The sequence below is a fragment of the Budorcas taxicolor genome, chromosome 19, assembly GCF_023091745.1.
Source record: "Budorcas taxicolor isolate Tak-1 chromosome 19, Takin1.1, whole genome shotgun sequence".
NCBI lineage: Eukaryota > Metazoa > Chordata > Mammalia > Artiodactyla > Bovidae > Budorcas > Budorcas taxicolor.
The window spans coordinates 23,346,634-23,368,140 of NC_068928.1; the positions used below are offsets into that span (position 1 = coordinate 23,346,634).

General features: G+C 44.4%; 1 protein-coding gene across 1 annotated transcript in view; it reads right to left on the reverse strand.

The window, feature by feature from the left end:
* The window catches only part of METTL16 (methyltransferase 16, N6-methyladenosine), a 60,533-nt gene extending 51,773 nt beyond the window's left edge, over positions 1 to 8,760 (reverse strand). The window contains exons 1-2 of the mRNA XM_052658105.1: positions 8,647 to 8,760; positions 2,814 to 2,941 (exon numbers count right to left, since the gene is read on the reverse strand). Coding sequence (XP_052514065.1) covers positions 2,814 to 2,941 — 128 coding nt within the window. The 5' untranslated portion in view covers positions 8,647 to 8,760. The remainder of the gene's footprint in view (positions 1 to 2,813; positions 2,942 to 8,646) is intronic.
* Between the last annotated feature and the right edge of the window lie 12,747 nt (positions 8,761 to 21,507).

Here is a 21,507-nt window from a genome sequence, read left to right on the forward strand (position 1 = left end):
TGTTCTTTGTCTTCCTTTCAGTCTCACCTCCCAGTATTCCCTAAGCTGTTATCCTATATCCACTTCAGCCCCATCTAATGCAGCTCTGCAAATGTACCAGGCCTTTCACAAAATTCTGTTCTTTATACTTGGAACTCTTCCGCCCTTCTATTAAGCCATCAGAATTCAGTTCAAAGACCAAGGTCTTCACTAACACCATTTCCAAATCACCATGGGTCCTTCTCTTCAGACTTCCGTTTTCAATTGTCTACCCAATACCCCACCTTGGATACTGCATAGACTTTTCAGATTCAATGCGCCCCCAAATGAAAATATATATCTCCCCTAAACCAGCTCATTCTGCTTTATTCCTTACTGCAGTAAACAGCACTATCACCTAATCTCTTGCTAAATTGAGGTCACTTGGCTCATTCTTAATTTCTATCATGTCCTGCTAATCCTATTCATCAGTTTCTCTCAAATTCATCCAGTGATCTATATCCCTCCTCCCTCTACCGAGTCAGGCCATCAATATATCTAATGTGGATTACTGAAACCAGTCCCTACTCACTCACTTATACTTCCAGTCTTAATTCCCCCTGCAATCCATGTTCTACAGTGCTCCTAGATTACACCTATCTAAACAATTCTGGTCCATCCTAAAGGAGGTCAGTCCTGGGTGTTCATTAGAAGGACTGATGTTGAAGCTGAAACTCCAATACTTTGGCCACCTGATGTGAAGAGCTGACTCATTTGAAAAAACCCTGATGCTGGCAGGAGGAGAAGGGGACGACAGAGGATGAGATGGCTGGATGGCATCACCGACTCGATGGACATGAGTTTAAGTAAACTCCAGGAGTTCATGATGGACAGGGAGGCCTGGCGTGCTGTGGTTCACGGGATCGCACAGAGTCGGACACGACTGAGTGACTAAACTGAACTGAAACAATTCTGAATGCTACTGACTTGCTTTAAAACTTAAGTAGATAAGGATGGGGATGGGTAATTCTGAAGACACAAGAACTCACCGCACATGAGCCTAAGATAAATTCCAAACTCACAGCCTTATACAGCACTGCAAGCGTCGCCCTCTCAGCCTCACCTCCGGTCATGTGTCCACCATACCCCAGCAGCTTTTCCAGTCCCCCACAACTCTGTGCTCTTCGCACATGCCACTCCCTCTGCCTGTAACACACTTCTTTCTACCTGGCTCATTCTTCAGAACACAGCTGAGACCACCTTTCTGTTTCAAATTATTCTCTAAATCCCAAGGTTGGGGTCAGGTTTCCCCTCTGTGAGATTCCACCGTGTGCTCCACAGGCTCGTCCACACTGCAGGCTAACTGTTTATTTGCCCACTTCCTCCACTAGTGTGTCAACTCCAAATATCGCCGTGACCAGGTCTTTCTTGTTTACTACAGCTTTCCTAGAACCTGGCACAAAATAGTTTTAAAAAACCAATAGATATTTAATAATTAAGTACGTAATAAAAAAAGCAAAAGAAAAAAAGTAAGTACAAAAATAAGTATAGAGAAGAAACAAAGAATAACAAAACTGTAGTTGTTCTAAAGCTACTAGGATAAATAAACCTCCACAGACATAATTATGAAATAAAGGTTTAAGAACAATGGTAGAGGTGATCTAAACACAGAGAAACACCAACTCAGTATTTTCAGAGTGATCTCCGAAGGTGCCAAAGATGAATCTTTAGAACTCTATTTAAATATATTTTTAATTTCCAGTTTGTTTTCTAAGATGCTTAATATAGTAACATGGTAAGTAATATAAGCATTCATACATGGAACTGTGCTCAACTTTCACTGAGTGAAATAGACAATAAAGCTTGGAATTACAGCTCTAGGGTATTTGACTTAACCTTGTGTATTGGTGGGGGGGGTGGTGTCACAGATCTCTTTGAGAAACTGGTGAAAACCAAGGATTATATCCCAGAAAAATAATATAAATACATATATATGTATTTTTTATATATATATATATAAATATATATATAAAGTTTTAGGATTTTTAGGATACTTTGGCCCCACGTTAAGTCCTGCCCTGGGGCCTCCACGCCTACAAGAAGTCCTCCAGGAGGAAGGCTGAGGTCAGCAAAACGCCTCAAGCCTTCTGATCCTATTGTTCCTGACCTTCCCACTTCTCCCCAAATCCTGCTCTTCTTCCTCCCAACAGGTGAATCAACACATTTACCCCACGCAGGCTTGAAATTTCCACCCTCCTCTGTAACTCACACAGAATTTAGGATGGCAGTTAAAGATCTCCTTCTCAAGCGGGTAACACAATCAGTTATTCCCATACCATTATCATCATCTCTGCCACTTCCTGAAGCATCATACCTATTATTAATTTTTAATAATTAACTTTTAAACTTGAATTTAGTGACATCCTAAGTAATACTGAAGTGAAATCAGTTTTGAGGTCCTGGTTATTATTCACCTACCTCACAACAAAATAAATATACGCTTAAAATAAGGACCTCAGACCCCCACCAGGTCTGAGAGCACAATCCTAAGGTTTCTGCAGTTACCCTGCTGAGTAAGCAACAATCTGGACATCAAGAGGTTTTTCTTGTTGTTGCTTTCTGGGGTTTTTTTAGTCAGAAGGAAATTTATAAGCCTTTGGTCCAGTCTGCTTATTTAATAGATTAAAAAGCTAAAACAGAGAAGTGATTTGTCCAAGGTCAGATGAGAAGTTTACGGAAAAGTCTAGAATTAGTATTCAGGTCTACTATCAGTCCAGTATACTTTCTACTACACAGGGTCCATTCAAATTATACTAGAATAATACTGTATCAAGAATTCTTCATCTGTTACCTACCTCACTCTTCCATTCAGATTTATCTGAACGTGCTGCTTAAAATCTGGATATTTGGTTGCCAGATATGCAAAGTCAGGAGGTTTGTCCTTGTATCTATTTCTTGCATGCATTGATTTACTCAGAGCCATCTTTAAAAAGAAAAAAAAAGGGGGGGAATCAGCATATTTAGTTAAACAAAATCAACAAGAAAAGTTGTGGTTGCCAAGTCAACAGTTACAGCCAACACATCTTCACTAATCAAGTGAGAAAGAAGAAGCTATATTTTTTAAAGTATACAACAAATAAGCACATGAAAAGATGTTCTATGTCATTAGGGAAACACAAATCAAAACCATAAGCTATCAATTCATACACATTAGGATGGCTATTATTAAAAAAGAGAGAGAGAGAAAATAGCAAGTACCGGAGAGCATACGAAGAAACTGGAGCCCTCAGGCATTGCAAGTGGGAACAAACATGTGTATGACTGCTGTGGAAAAGTTTGGTGGTTCTTTAAAAAATTAAACATTACCATATGATTCAGCAATTCCAATCCCATGTATAGATCCAAAGGAACTGAAAACAGAGATTCAAATAAGTAACTTGGAATGTTCACAGCCTTTCCATACTGTTCATGGGGGGAAAGCTGGCTTAAAACTCAATCTTCAAAAAACGAGGATCATGGCATCCAGTCCCATCACTTCATGGCAAATAGATGGGGAAACAATGGAAACAATGACAGACTTTATTTTCTTGGGCTCCAAAATCACTGCAGATGGTGACTGCAGCCATGAAATTAAAAGATGCTTGCTCCCTGGAAGAAAAGCTATGACCAACCGAGACAGCATATTACAAAGCAAAGACATTACTTTGCCAACAAAGGTCTGTATAGTCAAAGCTATGGTTTCTCCAGTGGACATATATGGATGTGAGAGTTGGACCATAAAGAAAGCTGAGCGCCAAAGAATTGATGCTTTTGAACTGTGGTGTTGGAGAAGATTCTTGAGTGTCCCCCGGACAGCAAGGAGATCAAACCAGTCAATCCTGAAGGAAATCAGTCCTGAATATTCATTGGAAGGACTGATGCGGAAGCTGAAGCTCCAATACTTTGGCCACCTGATGGGAAGAACTGACTCATCTGAAAAGACCCTGATGCTGGGAAAGATTTAATGAAGGGAACGACAGAGGATGAGATGGTTGGATGGTATCACTGACTCAATGGACCTGAGTTTGAGCAAGCCTCAGGAGTTGGGGAAGCCTGGTGGGCTGCAGTTCATGGGGTCGCAAGGAGTTGGACATGACTGAGCAACTGAACTGAACTGACTGAGTGCTCATGGCAGAGTTATTCACAATGCAACTTCAGGTATCCACAAGCAGACAAATCATCAAAATGTGGGAAGTATATACATTGGAATATTATTCAGCCCTAAAGGGATGAATTCAGACACATGCTACAACATGTATGAACCTTAAAAACATTATGCTAAGGGCAATAAGCCACATACAGGAGGGCAAATACTATATTATTACACTTATATGAAGAGCCAACAATAGGCAAATTCATATAGAGTAGAATGGAGGTTACTGGGGGTGGGAGGAGGGTGGAACGGTGAATTACTGTTTAATGGTATATGGTTTGTGTTTAGAATAATGAAAAACTTACAGAAATGGATGGTAGTAATGGTTGCACAACACTGTGAATATACTTAAAGCCACTGAATGGTATACTTGAAAAAGGTTAAAATGGTAAATTTTGTTACATGTATTTTAAAAAACCTTTCTGCAACATATGATGAATCTTTTTCTTTTAAACCAAGGGAAGAAAATTGAAACTATTCCCTTTCAAAGCATCAAAGTGGGACTTCCCTGGTGGTCCAGTGGCTAAGACTCCAGGCTCCCAGTGCAGGGGCCCCACGTTCAATCCCTGGTCAGGGAACCAGATCCCATATGCTGCAACTAAGACCTGGTGCCGCCAAATAAATAAATAAATAATAAAAGCATCAACATGGCCGAAGGCAATATAATCTACCACCAAGAATACTACAGTAAGAGGTTAGTTTTTACAGTGGTCTTGAGTGGACTATTTGGTTGTGAACCATGAAGTCACTAAAGTTTCAAAACACATCTTTTTCTTTTTTTAACTTCCTGATTTCAAACTCTACCAAAAACACATCTTCTATTCCAACTTCTTTTATAAATTTCAGTCTTGCCATTTCTAGGTAGCTAAAACCAATTGAAAACAAAAATTCTGTTTTCCTTGAGAATACACAGAAGAAAAAAGTTAACACATTTATAGCAAGAGAAAAGTCACTGCAGTAGCTGAGTAAATCTCTAAGCAGGTGGTAATTCTATTCAGTGTATATCTCTAGATGGTAGGTGATTTTTCTCTTTATATCACTCTGCATTTTCTACTTTTTTCCTAACACACATTCATCTAAATGGTCCTATGTAAGAATCCTAAGAGTCACCTGATAGTTCTCTATCCCTCTTGTATTTCAAAAAATTAAGTCATATGGATTTTACCTGGTGAATATCTCTCAGATCCAATTATTTCTCCCCAGGCTCACCTATAGCAGCCCATACAAGTCTGCCCATACTGCTCCAACGGCCTCTTAATTGGTCTCCATGAACCCACACTTTTTCTCTCCATGCCTTTTTCCACCATGCAGTGACCATTTCTAAACACAAATTTCACTGTGTCCACCTCCCATGCTCGCTTGCTCAAAACTTTACTTTTAGGAGAAAAACAAAAAGCATTACTTCAGCATACATACAAGACCCAGCACAGTGTGGCTTCAGCATGAGCTGAAGTCTCACCCTTGCTCTTCTTTCTCTCCCTCCACTCTGGCAATAGGGTCTTTACACAGATTACCCCTTTCATCTGTAATGGTCTTTCCTCCCCGTCTTCACCTGATTCCTACTCATCCTTACTACCACAATTCAAGCATCTCCTCTTCAGGAAGGTCTTTCCTTCCTTAATTTCCCCAGGTCAGCCATAGCAGCTACTGTAAACTCTTAGGGCGTCCCTGGTGGCTCAGTGCTAAAGAATTCACCTGCCAAGAAGGAAACACGGGTTCGATCCCTGGGTCGGGAGGATCCCCTGGAGACGGAAATGGCAACCCACTCCAGTATTCTTGCCTAAGAAATCGCAAGGATGGAGAAGCATGAACGCTACAATCCAAGGGGCTGCAAGAGTCGACATGACTTAGCAACTAAACAACAACAGAATCTCCTAGCAATAAGCACATTTCTTTTGCAGGCTTTGTTGGAGATATAACTTTACATGGTTATAAATGCTAACACTCTAACTCAGGTTTTTGATAGCTTTTCACATTTAAGAACCATTTTCAGAATTGTTTTCATCACAGACAATCGAAATCATGCAGCTAACTGCCCCCCAGACCACTCACGTGATAGGCTCAAAAGCACTTCATGCACAACATGTCCAAAATGAAACCATTTCTACCCACCCCAAATAGGTCCTCCTCTAATCTTCCCTATTTTGCTGAATGACACCCAGATCTTCCTCATGGCACAAAAGCAAGAAATCTTCAGCACCTTTTTACCCCACCTCCTCCATTCCAAACACACTATGTCCTGAATATTCTGTCTCCTAGTGATTTCTTGGCCCATTTTTTGGATCTTCCTTCTCCAAAAGGATACTTCCAAAGTATCCTTTTCTTTTCGAGAATTTTATTTTATTGTATTTCATTTTTTAAAATTTCAATCTCATTTATTTTTTAATTGAAGGATAATTGCTTTACAGACACTCCAATTTTCTTGCCTAGACAATTCCATGGACACAGGAGCCTGGGGAGCTACAGTCCATGGGATCACAGAGTCTCATGGGACATGACTGAGCGTCTAACACCTTCACTTCACTTTCATCCATTTTTCACCCTTCGCAACTTCACATCTCTAGGCCAGAGATCATAATCATCTCTTTCTTGGCTGACTACAACAGCCTCTAACTGATGTCTCTCTAACCACTCTTAACCCCAACAATCCACTTCATCCTGGTGACAACATACCCCTCCTCCCACCCCAATGCAAAACTGAACATTCCTAGCTAAATCCCTTCAGCGGCTTCCTAAAGCTTTCAGGCTGATAAAACTCAAAATAATTAACAAGACACACATAAATCTATCCCTCCAAACTCATTTGTTGCCACTTTCTCCTCCCTGTCTAGTGTACATCACAGAACACACATGACACTCTGAACACACATGGACAAATTAAATTACAGATATGGTAAAAATCACTTCCTTCATTATTCAACCCTCTTGATCAGAACAGATACACATCGAATCAATAAAGCCACTTCTTTGCTAACGGAGCTCCCTATACAGGCAATGGGTTCTTAGCTAAATCTACCCCATTCCTCAGAGTTTAACTGACTGTCAGCCCTTACCTGGCATCAGCCTTGTCATTCTCCACTTCTCTGCAAACTTTTCTCTTTCTGGCTCATTCTGCTGTAGCCACACAGGCTTCCTTATCGTTTCTCTGTCAAGTATGCCACACTCCTGCCTCAGGGGTTCTGTACTTGCTGTTTAGCCTGCATGGGTTTCTCTTCCCCCAGAAATACATACATGCAAGGTACCCTCCTCTTGTTCAGGTCTTTGATCAAACCTCACTTTCTTACTGATACCTTTTCTGAGTACCCCCATTTAAATGAGCAGCGAGTGAACCCTTTGTCTCCTTTAGTTGCTTCAGTCTTCTTCATAGAACTTACCCATCTGATAACATATACTTTACTTTTTAAAATTTGCCTTGCCAGTAAGCTTCATGAGGGAAAATACTTTGTCTATCTTTTTCACTGCGATATCCCAGAGCCTAAAGTAGGAACTGGAGAGCAGGTAAGCAATAAGTGCTTTTTGGTTGAAAGCAAGATGGAACTCTTACACTGTCCAGGGCACTTAAAACACAGAACTCTCATTCTTGATAAGCAGCCCCCATCTTGAATCTCTAAAAGGTTCAGGCCTAGGACTGAATCTTTTTCTTCCGGGTTGCCCAAGTCAGTGCAGAAAGCCAAAGTGGTAGGCCTTCATTTAAGTAAGCTGACGCTTCCACTTTCTTTAATCTTTTCCATCTCCATGCTTCTGTTTCCTTGGTTCCTCCTGACCCTCAGCATACCTCTTCAACTATCACTGGTTACTTAATACGTAATTCTGTAAAATAATCTAAATTCTGCTCTCAGAACTTTTAATTCCTTCTGCACAGATCTCTACCACTTCTAATTTCTATTTTCTCTCGTCTCCCTTTCTCATAAACCCGACTTTTTCCACAGTTCCGCCATTGCCAGTTCTCCATCTCTTCCACTCCTTTCACGTGCTCACCTTACCCCCTCATACTGTCTTCCCGCCTCAGTTTTGGATCTCTCTAAACCGCCTCCGCTTTCCTGGTGGTTCAGACGGTAAAGCGTCTGTATACAATGTAGGAGACATGGGTTCGATCCCTGGGTCGGGAAGTTTCCTGGAGAAGGAAAAGGCAACCCACTCCAGTACTCTTGCCTAGAAAATCCCATGGACGGAGGAGCCTGGTGTCCACGGGGTCGCAAAGAGTCGGACGCGAATGAGCGACTTCACTTTCACTTTTCAAATCGCCTCCGTCAAGGGGGTCTTTCCTACTCAATACTAGTCTCCATTCTATTTGCCAACTCCCCCACCCATCCCACCACACATACGCCCCCGCGCACGCACGCACGCACACACACACACACACACACACAATCAGGTCTAGACCCGACGATCCCAAAGCCAGCACCTCACAGGCCCAGAAACTGGGAATAGGGAACCTGGGTGCTACAAAGGTTAAGTGGACTCGCAACCCGTATGAGTGATATTAAGTGACTCACCTCTGAAGTCAAAGTTCCTGCCAGACGACTAGTATAGTGTGGACCTCTACAACCCCGGAGTCTTAACCACCCGCTGCGCGAAGATTCCTAGAAACGCAGATGTTACGCTCCCAGTGCGCCGCCATCTTGGGCCTCCATTCAGCTTCGTGATTGGACAAGTAATTCTCGCGAGATCTGTAGCAGTTTCCGAGGAAAAAAGAAACTGTCGCGAGACCTGGAGTTTGCGGCTCTTTCTGTTAGAGGGTGGGGGGCGTGCTAGCAAGCTTTTTCAGAATGTTGTGTTAGTTTCGGGTGTATAGCATAATGAAGCAGTTATCCCTATAAATATATCCACTCTTTTTAAGATTCTTTCCGCATATAGGCCATTCCAGAGTATTGACTAGAGGTCTTTGTGCTGTACAGTAGGTTCTTACTAGTTATCTATTGATTTTTTCTATAGAGAAGGCAAAAATTGTTTTTAAAAAAAAAACAAAACACTCCAGTATTCTTGCCTGGCAGATCTCATTCATAGAGGAGACCGGTGGACTACAATCCATGGGGCTGCAAAAGAGTCAGACACAACTTAGCGACTAAACAACAACAACAAATTGATCTTAAAGAAATTTAAATTAAAATATCATCATAAATATTTTATCTAAGGGAACTGGATTGGTCGTAAATGGAGACCAGTTAGGTAGAACCTGGTAATGCAGCCATGAAAATAGTGTTCTTAGAATGTTCTAAAATGACGTGGGGAAAATATTTATGTTCTAGTGTTAACTGTGGAGGAAAAGGGATTATCAATAGCCTGGGAAATCAACTGTGGAAAATGTGTGTGCTGCTGCTAAGTCGCTTCAGTCGTGTCCGACTCTGTGCGACCCCATAGACGGCAGCCCACCAGGCTACCCCGTTCCTGGGATTCTCCAGGCAAGAACACTGGAGTGGGTTGCCATTTCCTTCTCCAATGCATGAAAGTGAAAAGTGAAAGTGAAGTCGCTCAGTCATGTCCGACTCTTCGCGACCCCATGGGCTGCAGCCCACCAGGCTCCTTTGTCCATGGGATTTGCCAGGCAAGAGTACTGGAGTGGGGTGCCATTGCCTTCTCCGGGAAAATGTGTGTATATATACATATAAATAAAACTAGAAAGAAGCATAACTGAAAATAAAAATAGTGAGAGTTAAAAAAAAAAAGTTTTAAAACAACCATATAATTAGCTCACTGTGAAACCTGGTCTGAGATTAGCCCTGCCATTTTTCTGCTGGCCTTACTGTAGGTCATAGCATCAGCTGGGGACTGGTTCAACAGGAATGATTGGGCCTCTCTCTTCCCACAGACTTAAATTCTCTCCTTCTCCATGTGACTTTTCTACATAATCTGTCCAACAGAATAGCCAGATTTCTTACATGTTGGATTGCATGCGTGCATGCTGAGTCGCTTCAGTCACGTCCAACTCTTTGCTACCCTAAGGGCTGTAGCCCACTATGCTCCTCTGTCCATGGGATTCTCTAGGCAAGAATGCTAGAGTGGGTTGCCATGCCCTCCTCCAGGGGATCTTCCTGACTCAGGGATCAAATCCGTGTCTCCTGTGGCTCCTGCATTTCAGGTTTTTTTTTTTGTTTTTTTTTACCACTGAGCCACCAAGGAAGCCCCCCATGGTGGCTTCCAAAAAAAGGCAAAAGTGGAAGCTGCAAGATAGCCTCAAGACTGGTGCTTTCCCATATTCAATTGGTTAAAGCAAATCAAAGGGCCAGCCCAAATTCAGGAGTAGGGGACTGTGTCAGGGTATCTTCCTGATACCCTGGAAGGTATCATACACAGGAAGGTATGGTTCACTGGGTCCCCTGGTGGAACAGAATACTACAGAAAGTTTGATGTCTTTAGCTGGTAGTGACTTTTAAATTTTAAATTATCTAGTGCTTGCTTCTGGAAAGGTAAACACAGTAGATGGCCTTGGAGGTATGACTAGTAAAGTTGAAAGTGGATTGCTGGTAAATTTCTCTGTTAGCATCAAACAGATTGCCAACCCCTCTGTGGGTCACACCAGAAAGATCATAGCTCTGCAGACAGGGATTTTCAAGCCTTGATTTGCTCATTGTGCAAATCTCATAGGGTTGCTGTGAGAAGTAAATTAAAAAAAATATATATAAAACATTTAGCACAGGGACTTCCCTGGAGGTCCAGTGACTATTTATCCCCCCCACCCCCCCACCACCACAGCTTGGAGAATTTCTGTTACCTCACCAGGGATCAAACCCAGGCCCCTGGCAGTCAAAGGGCAGAGTCCTAACCACTGGATTATCAGGGAATTCCATGTACCGTTAAAAAAATAAAAACTGTATTAGAGCAACAGGTCTTATGTAGGTGTGTACATCAGAATCCAGGGAAAGATTTTTTGAAAATCCACATACTTTGATCCCACTCCAGGAAATTCTAACCCAGTGTGTCTGAGGTGTGACTGACAGCAATATTCTGCACAGATATTCTTAAAAATCTCCACAGGTATGCTGTGTACCTTTCCTTGAGAATCGCTGTTTTTAGATAAACCTCTTGAGCTCCTAAATATCCTATATATAAACCTAATGTCCTGGTGGTCTAGGGGCTAAGACTTCATACTCCCAATGCAAGTGGCCTGGATTTGATCCCTGGTCAGGGAACTAGGTCCCATAACTAAGAGTTGGGATACCAAAACTAAAGATTCTGAGTGCTACAACTAAGACCCAGCACAGCCAAATAAATAAATATAAATATTAAAGCTAATGTCCTACCAAGTTTTTGCTCCCCGAGTGCAAGTCCTATGTCTCACTCATCAGCTCACCCTCCTCTCCAAGTACATAGCCCTATAAAGGGTTGGCAAGTACACCTGCATTGAATCAAGCTTGGACTGGTATTAAATGACAACTTTGTTCTATTTTAATATCTTTACCAACATTCCACCTACTATTGACTGCAGTCACCAGCCCAGGGACCCCTCCTTGCACCCTGCAGCCCTGAAATCTGCAGCAGGCAAAAGGAAAAGCAGGAGAAATGCCAGCCCTCCTGGCATCAGTAGCTACAAGCCTGGTGCAGGAGCTCTCGGAAGGCTGGCCTCAGAAAGCAGGCAAGGCTGGGTTCTACCTAACTTCTGGCTCCGAACCTCATTTTTCTCACCTGTGAAATGAGAATTACAGCATTAGCCATACCTACTTCCCAAGGATAGTGTGAGGCTCAGAAGAGGGAAGAGAAATGAGTGTGCTCTGACATCGTCCACCAGCACACAACACTTAGAACAGTGTGTTAAAAAGCAGAGATATCACTTTGCTGACAAAGGTTCACATAGTCAAAGCTGTGGTTTTTCCAGTAGTCATGTGCAGGTGTGAGAACTGGACGGTAGAGAAAGTTGAGCACCAAAGAATTAATGCTTTTGAATTGTGTTGTCGGAGAATACTCTTGAGTCCCTTGGACACCAAGGAAATCAAGCTGAAGGGAGATAGATAGACTCCAGGTTAGACATTTACAACTGGCCTCCTTTTTCCATTTCAGGAGGCATGAAGAAGTGGGCTTCAAGCTGGATTGTTAACAATTGTTAGCATTTCCTGAGACAAGAGATAGATGGGCTCCAGTTAAGGCATTTACAATTAGCCTCCTGTTTGACCTCCAAAATGGATGTAACAACAGACACAGGGTAAATAGCCCGTGTTTGTCTCTTGTAAACATGTTAAGGTAGTAGTCATAGCAAGGACAAAGAAAGGCAAAACCCTGTTTGAGTAAAGGATTAAGGGCTCTCCACTCCTCCCTTTTTTGGGACAAGGGAGACACAATACACGTGCAGAAAGATTCCCTGTAGGTAAAAAGTCAAGTGATAATGCCAGGCCATCAGGAGTCTTGCTCCTCCCAGAAGCCTTCACTTCAAGATCCATCTTGGCAGAGGAGTTCGTGCACACCCAGAAGAGGATCCCAGGGGAAAAGAAGCCAGATAATTGGCCTGAAGGAAGACAAAGGCCCGGAAGAACTGACCTGTATAAATGACTTAACAGCCTCTTTACAGTGCTCTTCCTCACTCCTCAGGGTATGGAGGGGACATCCATGCCCTTTCTCTCCGGGTGTGCATCTTTGTCTTGCTTCTGTCTTAACAAATTGTTTCTCCATGTGCTCTCCCACTTGTTGTTCTGCTATGTTTCTAGAAATAAACTTTGTACCTGCATTTACAGTTTTGTCTCCGTGATAAATGCATTTTTCACTGGGGACAAAGATCCAGGGGAAAATAGCTTCTAGCCTCTAACCCTGGCTAGGATTCCTGCTTTTCATCCAGGCTCAATTCAGTCGCTCAGTCTTGTCAGACTCTTGCAACCCCATGGACTGCAGCATGCCGCTTCCCTGTGCATCACCAACTCCCAGAGCTTGCTCAAACTCATGTCCACCGAGTTGGTGATGCCATCTAACCATTCAGGCTACCCAGGTTCAATTCCTGGGCAGAAAAGTAAGATCACACTTTACACCACTGCTCATTACTGCCTCGCCATTGATCAAAATGAGTCAATTCCTAAAGGAAATCAACCCTGAATATTCACTGGAAGGACTATTGCTGAAGCTGAAGCTGAAGCTGCAATATTTTGGCCACCTGATGCGAAAAGCCTGATTCATTGGAAAAGATCCTGATGCTGGGAAAGATTGAAAGCAAAAGGAGAAGGGAGCGGCAGAGGATGAGATGGTTAGAGGGCATCACCAACTCAATGGAAACGAATTTGAGTCAACTCCAAGAAATAGCGGGGGACAGAGGAGCCTGGCCTGTTGCAGGCCATGGGGTCACAAAGAGTCAGACACGACTTTGCCACTGAGCAACAACACACACCTAAGGGAGTGTAGTAGCTCTTAGTACTTCTGAGCCAGGGTCGTTCCCATAGTCCCTCCACCTCTGCTTCTAGAGTCCCAAGGGTGCAATATGCCTCCCAGCAAAGGCAGTTCAATCAGGCAACCATTCATTATGTACTCACCCACCAACTGCGGAGAGGTTACCCTGTGCCAGGCACTGGAGATGTGAAAATAGACCAGGCCTGCTCTCAAGGAGCCCCGAGGTCTCTGCTGAAGTGCAAAAGAGGGACACAGTTTTGATCCTGTGTGCACTGTTTAAAACGAAGTAAAAACAACTTCGAAAACAATCGCAGACCAGTGGAAGAGACTAGCGAGTAATCAGAGTCTTGTGAACAGGGAGGGTTCGCGCGGAGCCCAAAGCGTGGGCTTTAAGGGAAGGGCGCAGAGCTCGGTCAAGGGCGTTTCGTGGAGGCGGGGCCGGCGGATGGCAACTCCCCTTTGGTTCGCTTAACCCTCTAATCCACCTCCCCCCACCCCCCCCACTCGGGTTCCTTCAGATCCCAGCTTCCTCTGGCTCCTCGTCCCCGCCCGCCCACCCCCAGGGCCCGGCACCCTTCGCCCCGCGCCTTGGCATCTCCCAGTTCCCTTGCGCCTCAGCCGCGTCCTCAAGTTCCTCCAGGCCGTTAAGCTCGGTTTTCCCCGCAGGCCGCACCGCGCTGCGCCGGGCGAAGGCCTCGGGTTCTCCCCGGCCTTCGCCCACCCTCGCCGCCCCGCCCGGGACCAGAAGGCCAGCAAGGCCGCAGACCACTGCCCGCATTTCTCCGCCCCAAGGCTGCCCCCTCCTCGCCGCTGGGACGGGGCTGCGGCCGCCCGCGTCTTTGGTCCCCAGCGCATCTCTGCCAGGGGCGGGTGGGCAGGCGGGGTGGGTAGCGAGATGGAACTCACTCGAGGAAGGGCCTGGGAACCTGCCGCTGAGACAGCTCCCAGAAAAGATGAGCTACTGTTGCTTTTCTCTGAAATCCTCTCCTACCTGCCCTGCTTCATTAGGCTTAATTAAACTGCTCAGTCTGGGAGCTGGAGGGCAGTTCCCATTAGTCCGCGTTCAAGACGTTGTCCTCTTCTAATATTAAACAGCTGATCTAAGTGTTTATTACTGCCAGGCGCTGTGTCTGGGGCTTCAAAGACGTTCTCTCTTCTTCACAAGCACCGAATGAGATGGGGACTGTGATTGCCCCATTTTAGAGAGGAGGAAGACTAGAAATTCTGCAGAAGTTGCAGCAGTAAGTTAGTGGTGGGGCCAGAGCTGGAACCCCGGACTATCTGGCTCTCAGGCATCTATTTACCTCCACTATGTGCTGTCCCCACAGCACCTCTCCAGAGCTTCTGAGCAAGGGTCTTGGAGCAAAGCGGGTTTGCGGCCCTTGAGAAATGGAAGTAAAATGTGCACATTGGGTAGTTTTTGTTTTTAAGTACCTTCAACTCAAAACACATATTTTTTTAATTGTTTAAGGCAGTTTGAATTGGATGTTACAATTGAACGTGTCCTTATTGAGACCTAATTTACATAAAGCTATTTGACCATTTTAAAGTCTGCAATTCAGTTTTTATTATATTCACAATATTGTACATCCATTACCAGAACATTTTCATCACCCCCAAGAGAAACCTCATAACCCTTAAGCAGTCACTCCTCACCTCCCTCTGCCCCTAGCCCCAGGCAACCACTAATATACTTTCCATCTCTATGGATTTGCCTATTCTGGAAATTTCATATAAATGGAATCATACAATATGTGACCTTTTGTGTCCAGCATCTTTCTTTTAGGGTAATGTTTTCAACATTTATCCATGTTGCAGCAGGTATCAATACTTCATTCCTTCTTATGACTGAATAATAATATTCCACTACACGGATATATCACATTTTACTAACCCATTCATCAGTTGGACATTTGGGTTGTTTCTGTGTTTTGGCTATTGTGAGTAGCACTAAACTATTCCTGCACAAGATTTTGTCTGAATACCTATTTTCAGTTCCATTAAAGTCGAGATGCAATGATAAAGACATAAAGTCTCTCTTAATAATTGCATAGCATTCTTCTGGAAAATGTACTGTAATGAAACTGACTGGGTCTCTACCAACAGGCACCCGTTTGCAGTTTGTCTTTACTGTGAACAGGGGTGGGATCCACATCTGGTCCACACAGATGCTACAATTTAAGTGTTCTTATCCCTGCTGCCCTGGGGTATAGTGGGAAGTAGAAGGGTCATGAGAAGATGGGATTTAACTCTTTGTTTTTAAAAATATTACATATTTATTTAGTTGGGACTTCCCAGGTGGCGCTAGTGGTAAAGAACCCACCTGCCAATGCAGGAGACATAAGAGACAAGGGTTCCATCCCTGGTTGGGGAAGATCTCCTGGAGGAGGGCATGGCAACCCAATTCTCCAGTATTCTTGCCTGGAGAATCGCATGGACAGAGGAACCTGGTGGGCTACAGTCCGTGGGAGTCACAAAGACACACTACTGAAGCAACTTAGCACAGCACAGCATTTATTTAGTTATTTATTTGGTTCCACGTGGTCTTAGCTGTGGCATGTGGGATGGAGTTCCCTGACCAGGAGTGGAACCCGGGTTCCCTGCATTGGGAGTGTGGTGTCTTAGTCACTGAACCACCAGGGAAGTCCCTCAACTCATTCTTTCTGGAGGAGGTATTGAGAGAGTGTCTGAACTTGCCTAGAGATGACCTTGGCTTGACCTCCCTGATGACAGTGCTTACAGCAGCGGCTCTCAAACCTCACTGTGCACATAGATCACCTGGGGAACTTGTTACAGAGCAGGTTCCTGAGCTGAACCCCAGAGGATCTGCTTCAGTAGGAGGAGGGCTCTGAGAATCTGCTTTTTTTTAATAACGTTATTTGTATTTTTTAACTTTTATTGGGGTATAAAATACCCCAATGTTACAAATCACAGTTGATCTACAATGTTGTGATAGTTTCAGGTGTACAGCAAAGCGAATCAGTTGTACCTATACACATAACCACTCTCTTTTAGATTCTGAGAATCTGCATTTTTAACAAGCATCCCAGCTGATTCGCATGTAGCTGGCTGGTAGACCACACCTGGAGAAATACTGACAGTGGAAGAGAAAGTGGAGGGAGGTAAATAGTGTTCACTTGAGAAACAGGGGAGGCTGTTGGGGGCCAGATAGGGACGGAAATTAACCAGCCTTTTTCAGTTACCCCAGGGCTCCAGTGTGCTTTGTGTTAGGACAGAACTAACAAATCTATCCAGTGGCCTTCATTCTCCAAAATGATCCAGGAATTCTGATGGTCACGTGGACCCAGTCTATCTCTAACCTGTCGTTTCCTCTCTTGTGCTCAGCTAGGAGCATAGGGATGCACAGAAACATCTCGCACATTCACTGGGGCTTTAAAAACATCATGGGGTCAGGCTGGGAAAGATGGGAGTGCCCCCATGGTCACTAGCAGAGATAACCGAGGTTAGGGATGCTGCTGGAAAGTGGGAGAACACCTCCGCACCTCAGTGAGGGGGTGGAATGCAACAGGAACTCTAATGAGTGAAACGTAAATGGGTCTAACCACTCAGAAAAACAATTTGACCCAATAACTCCACTTCAGGGTATATATTCCATAGAAAGTCGTATGCTTTAACTCCAGGAAACATAAATATCCAGGATGTTCTCAGCAGAATTTCCAAAAGAGCAAAGAAAAAAAAAAAACTTGAAAGAATCCAAATGCCCTTGGACAAAAGAATGGACGTATTAATTGTGGCATAGTCACACAGTGGAACACTATGCATATTTCAGACGAGTGAACTGTATACACATCAGCGTGGATGAGTCTTGGAAACATAATAAATGAAAACAGTCATCACGGAAAAAAAGGCATTCTTGTTAAATTAAAAAATAAGCAAAACTACACAATTCATTGGGGATTTACGTGTGGGTAAATATAAAGGAAAGCAAAAGACTGTGGGATGGGCTTCTCTGAGGCTCCAGTGGTTAAGAACCTGCCTGCTGATGCAGAGGAAACGGGTTTGATCTCTAGGCCGAGAAGATACCACTTGCCAAAGGGCAACTAAGCCCTTGTCCCACAACTACTGAAGCCCGTGACCTAGAGCCTGTGTTCCTCCAAGAAAAGTTACCGCAACTAGAACAAGCCCGTGTGCAGCCGTGGAGACCCAGTGCAGCCTAAAGTAAATAAGTAAAAAGATCACAGGATAAATTCAGATTAGTGGTCACCTCTGGGCAAGGTAGGGGATGAGAGCTTTGAATAACAGTGGTGTGTTCTAGCTCTTAAGTTGGATGGCGAGTTCATAGGTGTTTGTTTTATTATTATGCATATGACTCTATATGGGCTTCCCAAGCGGCACTAGTGGTTAAGAACCTGCCCACCAATACAGGAGACATAAGAGACATTGGTTCGATCCCTGGGTCGGGAAGAACCCCTGGAGGAGGGCATAGCAACTTATGCCAGTGCTCTTGCCTGGAGAATCCCATGGAGAGAGGAGCCTGATGGGCTACAGTCCATAGCGTTGTAAAGAGTCGAACACAACTGAAGCGACTTAGCATATATAACTCTATAACATATATTCTTTTGGCTATATCAAACATCTTGAAATTTTTAAAATGAAGAGAGAGAAAGATGAAATCCTCTAGCCGCTACTGTGTTCTCTCAAGGTTATTTAATTCTTGGATTCCCCCCCATCTCTCCTCCGACAGGCACTGTAGACCAGAAAGCAAGATCTCAGGCCTAAAGAGACCACACAGGAACGTTGCTCAAACCAACTTCCATCTCAGCATTCGGACCAGAGCAAGCCCCTCTTCTGCCCCTTCCCAGTCTGTTTCTCATAGACCGTGTCTATCACTAAGTAATGGCTTTTTATTTTAGACTTGGTCAGGCTGACTCCATGCTTAGCTAATAGGGCATTTTTTTCTCTGCTAACAGCAGGACTACACTTGGGACATTGTTCTCCTAAACAAGCAAGCCAGCCTACCACCTACTTTTCTTATCTGAATGCATCCCTAGCAGTCACTCTGTTGAATCTGCCGGTTTCACATCTGTCTGCTTCTCCAGGCTTCCTTTTGCATCCCCGATGAGGCGCTTTCTCTCTTCCTTTCTTCCCTGCTTGTGAGCTCAGCACATCTGGAGCTCTCCAAGGCCTTGATTGTTCTCCTTTTGCCATGTTTCCTAATTCAAGACCACTCATCCGTCAGAAGAGGGCAGAGCTCCTGAGACAAAGTTTTGCCTTGAACAAAGCAGTTGAATGGGTTAGGTGGGTTTCAATGTCCCATCTTCCTCCTACCTGACTGTGTGGCCTGGGGTAGGCCCCTTATCTTCACAGATGCTATTGGTTTGCCTGTAAGATACAGTTGTTGTTGTTGTTGTTGTTGTTGTTGGTTTTGCTGCACAGCATGTGGCATCTTAGTTCCCTGACTAGGGATTGAACCTTGCCCCCTGTGTGGGAAGTGTGAAATTTTAAACCCTGGACCATAAGGGAAGTCCCCAAAGATTTTCTTCTTTCTTCTTTTTTTAAAAATTCCTTATTTGACTGCACTAGGTCTTAGTTTTGGGGCTTCCCAGGTGGCGCTAGTGGTAAAGAACCTGCCTTCCCATGCAGGAGACATACGAGATACAGGTTCGGTCTCTGGGTAGGGATGATCCCCTGGAGGAGGGCGTGGCAATCCATACCAGGATTCTTGCCTGGAGAATCTCAGGGAAAGACAAGCCTGGCGGGCTACGGTCCATAGGGTCGTATAGAGTCAGACACGACTGAAGCAACTTAGCAACAGCAGCAGGCCTTAATTGCAACACAAAGGATCTTTCAGTCATAGCATGGGAATTCTTCCTTGCAGCATGTGGGATCTAATTCCCTTCCCTGGGATCAAACCCATGCCCCCCTGCACTGGGAGCTCAGAGTCTTAGCTGTTGGACTAGGGAAGTCCAAGAGAGTCTTGTCTTTGGGGATGCTGATAATGTGTGAGAACCATTAAAAGATGGAAAGGATGTTAAAGTCCATCTAGTTTCACCCACTTGTCTTCGATGAAAAAACTAAGCTGAAGGTGAGGAGGAGACCTGGGACATTTGATTGGCAGGTACCTAGAACCCAGGCCTTGCACCTCTCCATTACCTTGCCTCCCTGATCCTTGCTGAGACACAGAGGTGAGGCAGGAGGAACCTAAAGCCAGTTGCCTAGCCCTGCCCCAGCTCCACCCAAGGTCCAGGTGTTCAACCTTAGAAGATGTTGCTTTTCAAACTACTGACACTATCTGGGGGCGGGAAGAGCTTGCCTCAGCTGTCAGCTGGTCCATTGCACAACTTGGCAAGTTGAGGCCTGAGACTTTTCTTCCCACACCAGGCTCAGCTGTAGGACAGGTCAGGTTGTAGGGAACAACAAAAGAGTTGGGGACTTCCCTGGTGGTCCAGTGGTTAAGACTCCACCCTCCCAGTGCAGAGGGCCTGGGTTCACTCTCTGGTCTGGGAACTAGATCCCACATGTTGCAACTAAGAGTCTGAAGGCCACAACTAAGACGAGTTGCAGCCAAAAAAAAAATGTGAACGCTACGCCTACCTTTCCCTCAGATCGTACTCCCTACTCCCTGCGGGGGTTGTGGTACATTGAGGGTAAAAGAGACCCGAGGAGAGGAAACAGGAGTGGGGAAAGCAAGCTCTCTGTGACAGCTAAAGGGGCAGGTCTAGTCCTCCTCCTCGCCCCTAAATGGATCTTCAATTTGGGGGAGGAAATTTGTGGACAAGGTAGAAAGGAAGTGGAAGCTTTTGGCCTGGTCCTGCTTTCACTCCATGAGCTGAGAATTTATCTTCAAAATGGAGAAAGGTAAGACATTCTCCATTTCAAAACGGAAAAAGAGGTGAGACAGAGAGCTGAGTTGGTCTGTAAGGCTGCCAGCGTGGATTCTAATGGAGGCCTTGGAAACTGGACTTGATGCAAAGATGTCTGGAGTCCCAGTTTGATCCCCTGACTCATGAGGCAGCAAACATGGAGGCCAGAATTGTGCACAGCCTCTCCAACCTCTGGACTCACACAGGCTGCCATACTTCAGCCTCAGTCTGAAACAGAGGCCCTCTTCAGGAATTTCAGCAAAGGCACTCAGCAGTCCAACTAGAGATTGTTTTTTCTCTTCTATTTTTTTTAAAATTATTCAGCTGTCATACATGACTATAGCACAAAAGGGAGTTCTTTTTTCGTTTAAAATTACAGTACACACAGCAAGTCTGGGCTAGATCTTCCAATCTGAAGATCTAGAAAAAGTATTAACTTTTTCTGTGCTGTTCCTGTCTACAGTGCACAGAAGTCCTGTAATTGAAGCCATGCCTTTCAGTCACTAGAGGAGTCTTTGTAGCTGCCAGAGACTTCAGCTCCCAAACTCAATTGTATTAGAACTGGAGCTCAGTTTTGGGGAAGTCTCCCATTTCCATAGATGATGTACAGTTTGGGGGTGGTGGTTTAGTTGCTAAGTCATATCTGACTCTTGCAACCCCATGGACTGTAACTCGTCAGGCTTCTCTGTCCATGGGATTTCCCAGGCAAGAATCCTGGAATGGGTTGCCATTTTCTTCTCCAGGGAATCTCCCCAATCCAGGGATCGAATCCACCTCTCCTGTGTTGCAAGCAGACTGTTTAATGCTGAGTTATCAGGGAAGCCCAAGTACAGTTTGGGGAAGACTTTTGTTGGGGTGGGGGTGGGGGGCCACCAGTCCTCAGGCATTGATCCCCACAGGTTGAAGTGGCTCTGTCAACTGTTGCCATTCCAACCTGGCAACCTGGGACTCTGTCCCTGGATGCAGTGAGCAGCCGCAGCCTCCCCGAGGACCCAGCCTTCCTGCTCTCAGTCTCACAGCTTTTTCCTTCTTTTCTTCCACCAGCCTGAGGGGAAATACTGATGTACGATGATTAAAATATTTTTTTTAAAGACTTATGATAGAGTAACGTATGGGTTTTCTCAAAAACACAGGAAGTACTGAGATCTAATGGCAGACCTAATAATTTCATACTTTTGAGGTAGTGATAAATATAAACAATATTTCAACATATTGCAATAATCATCAAAA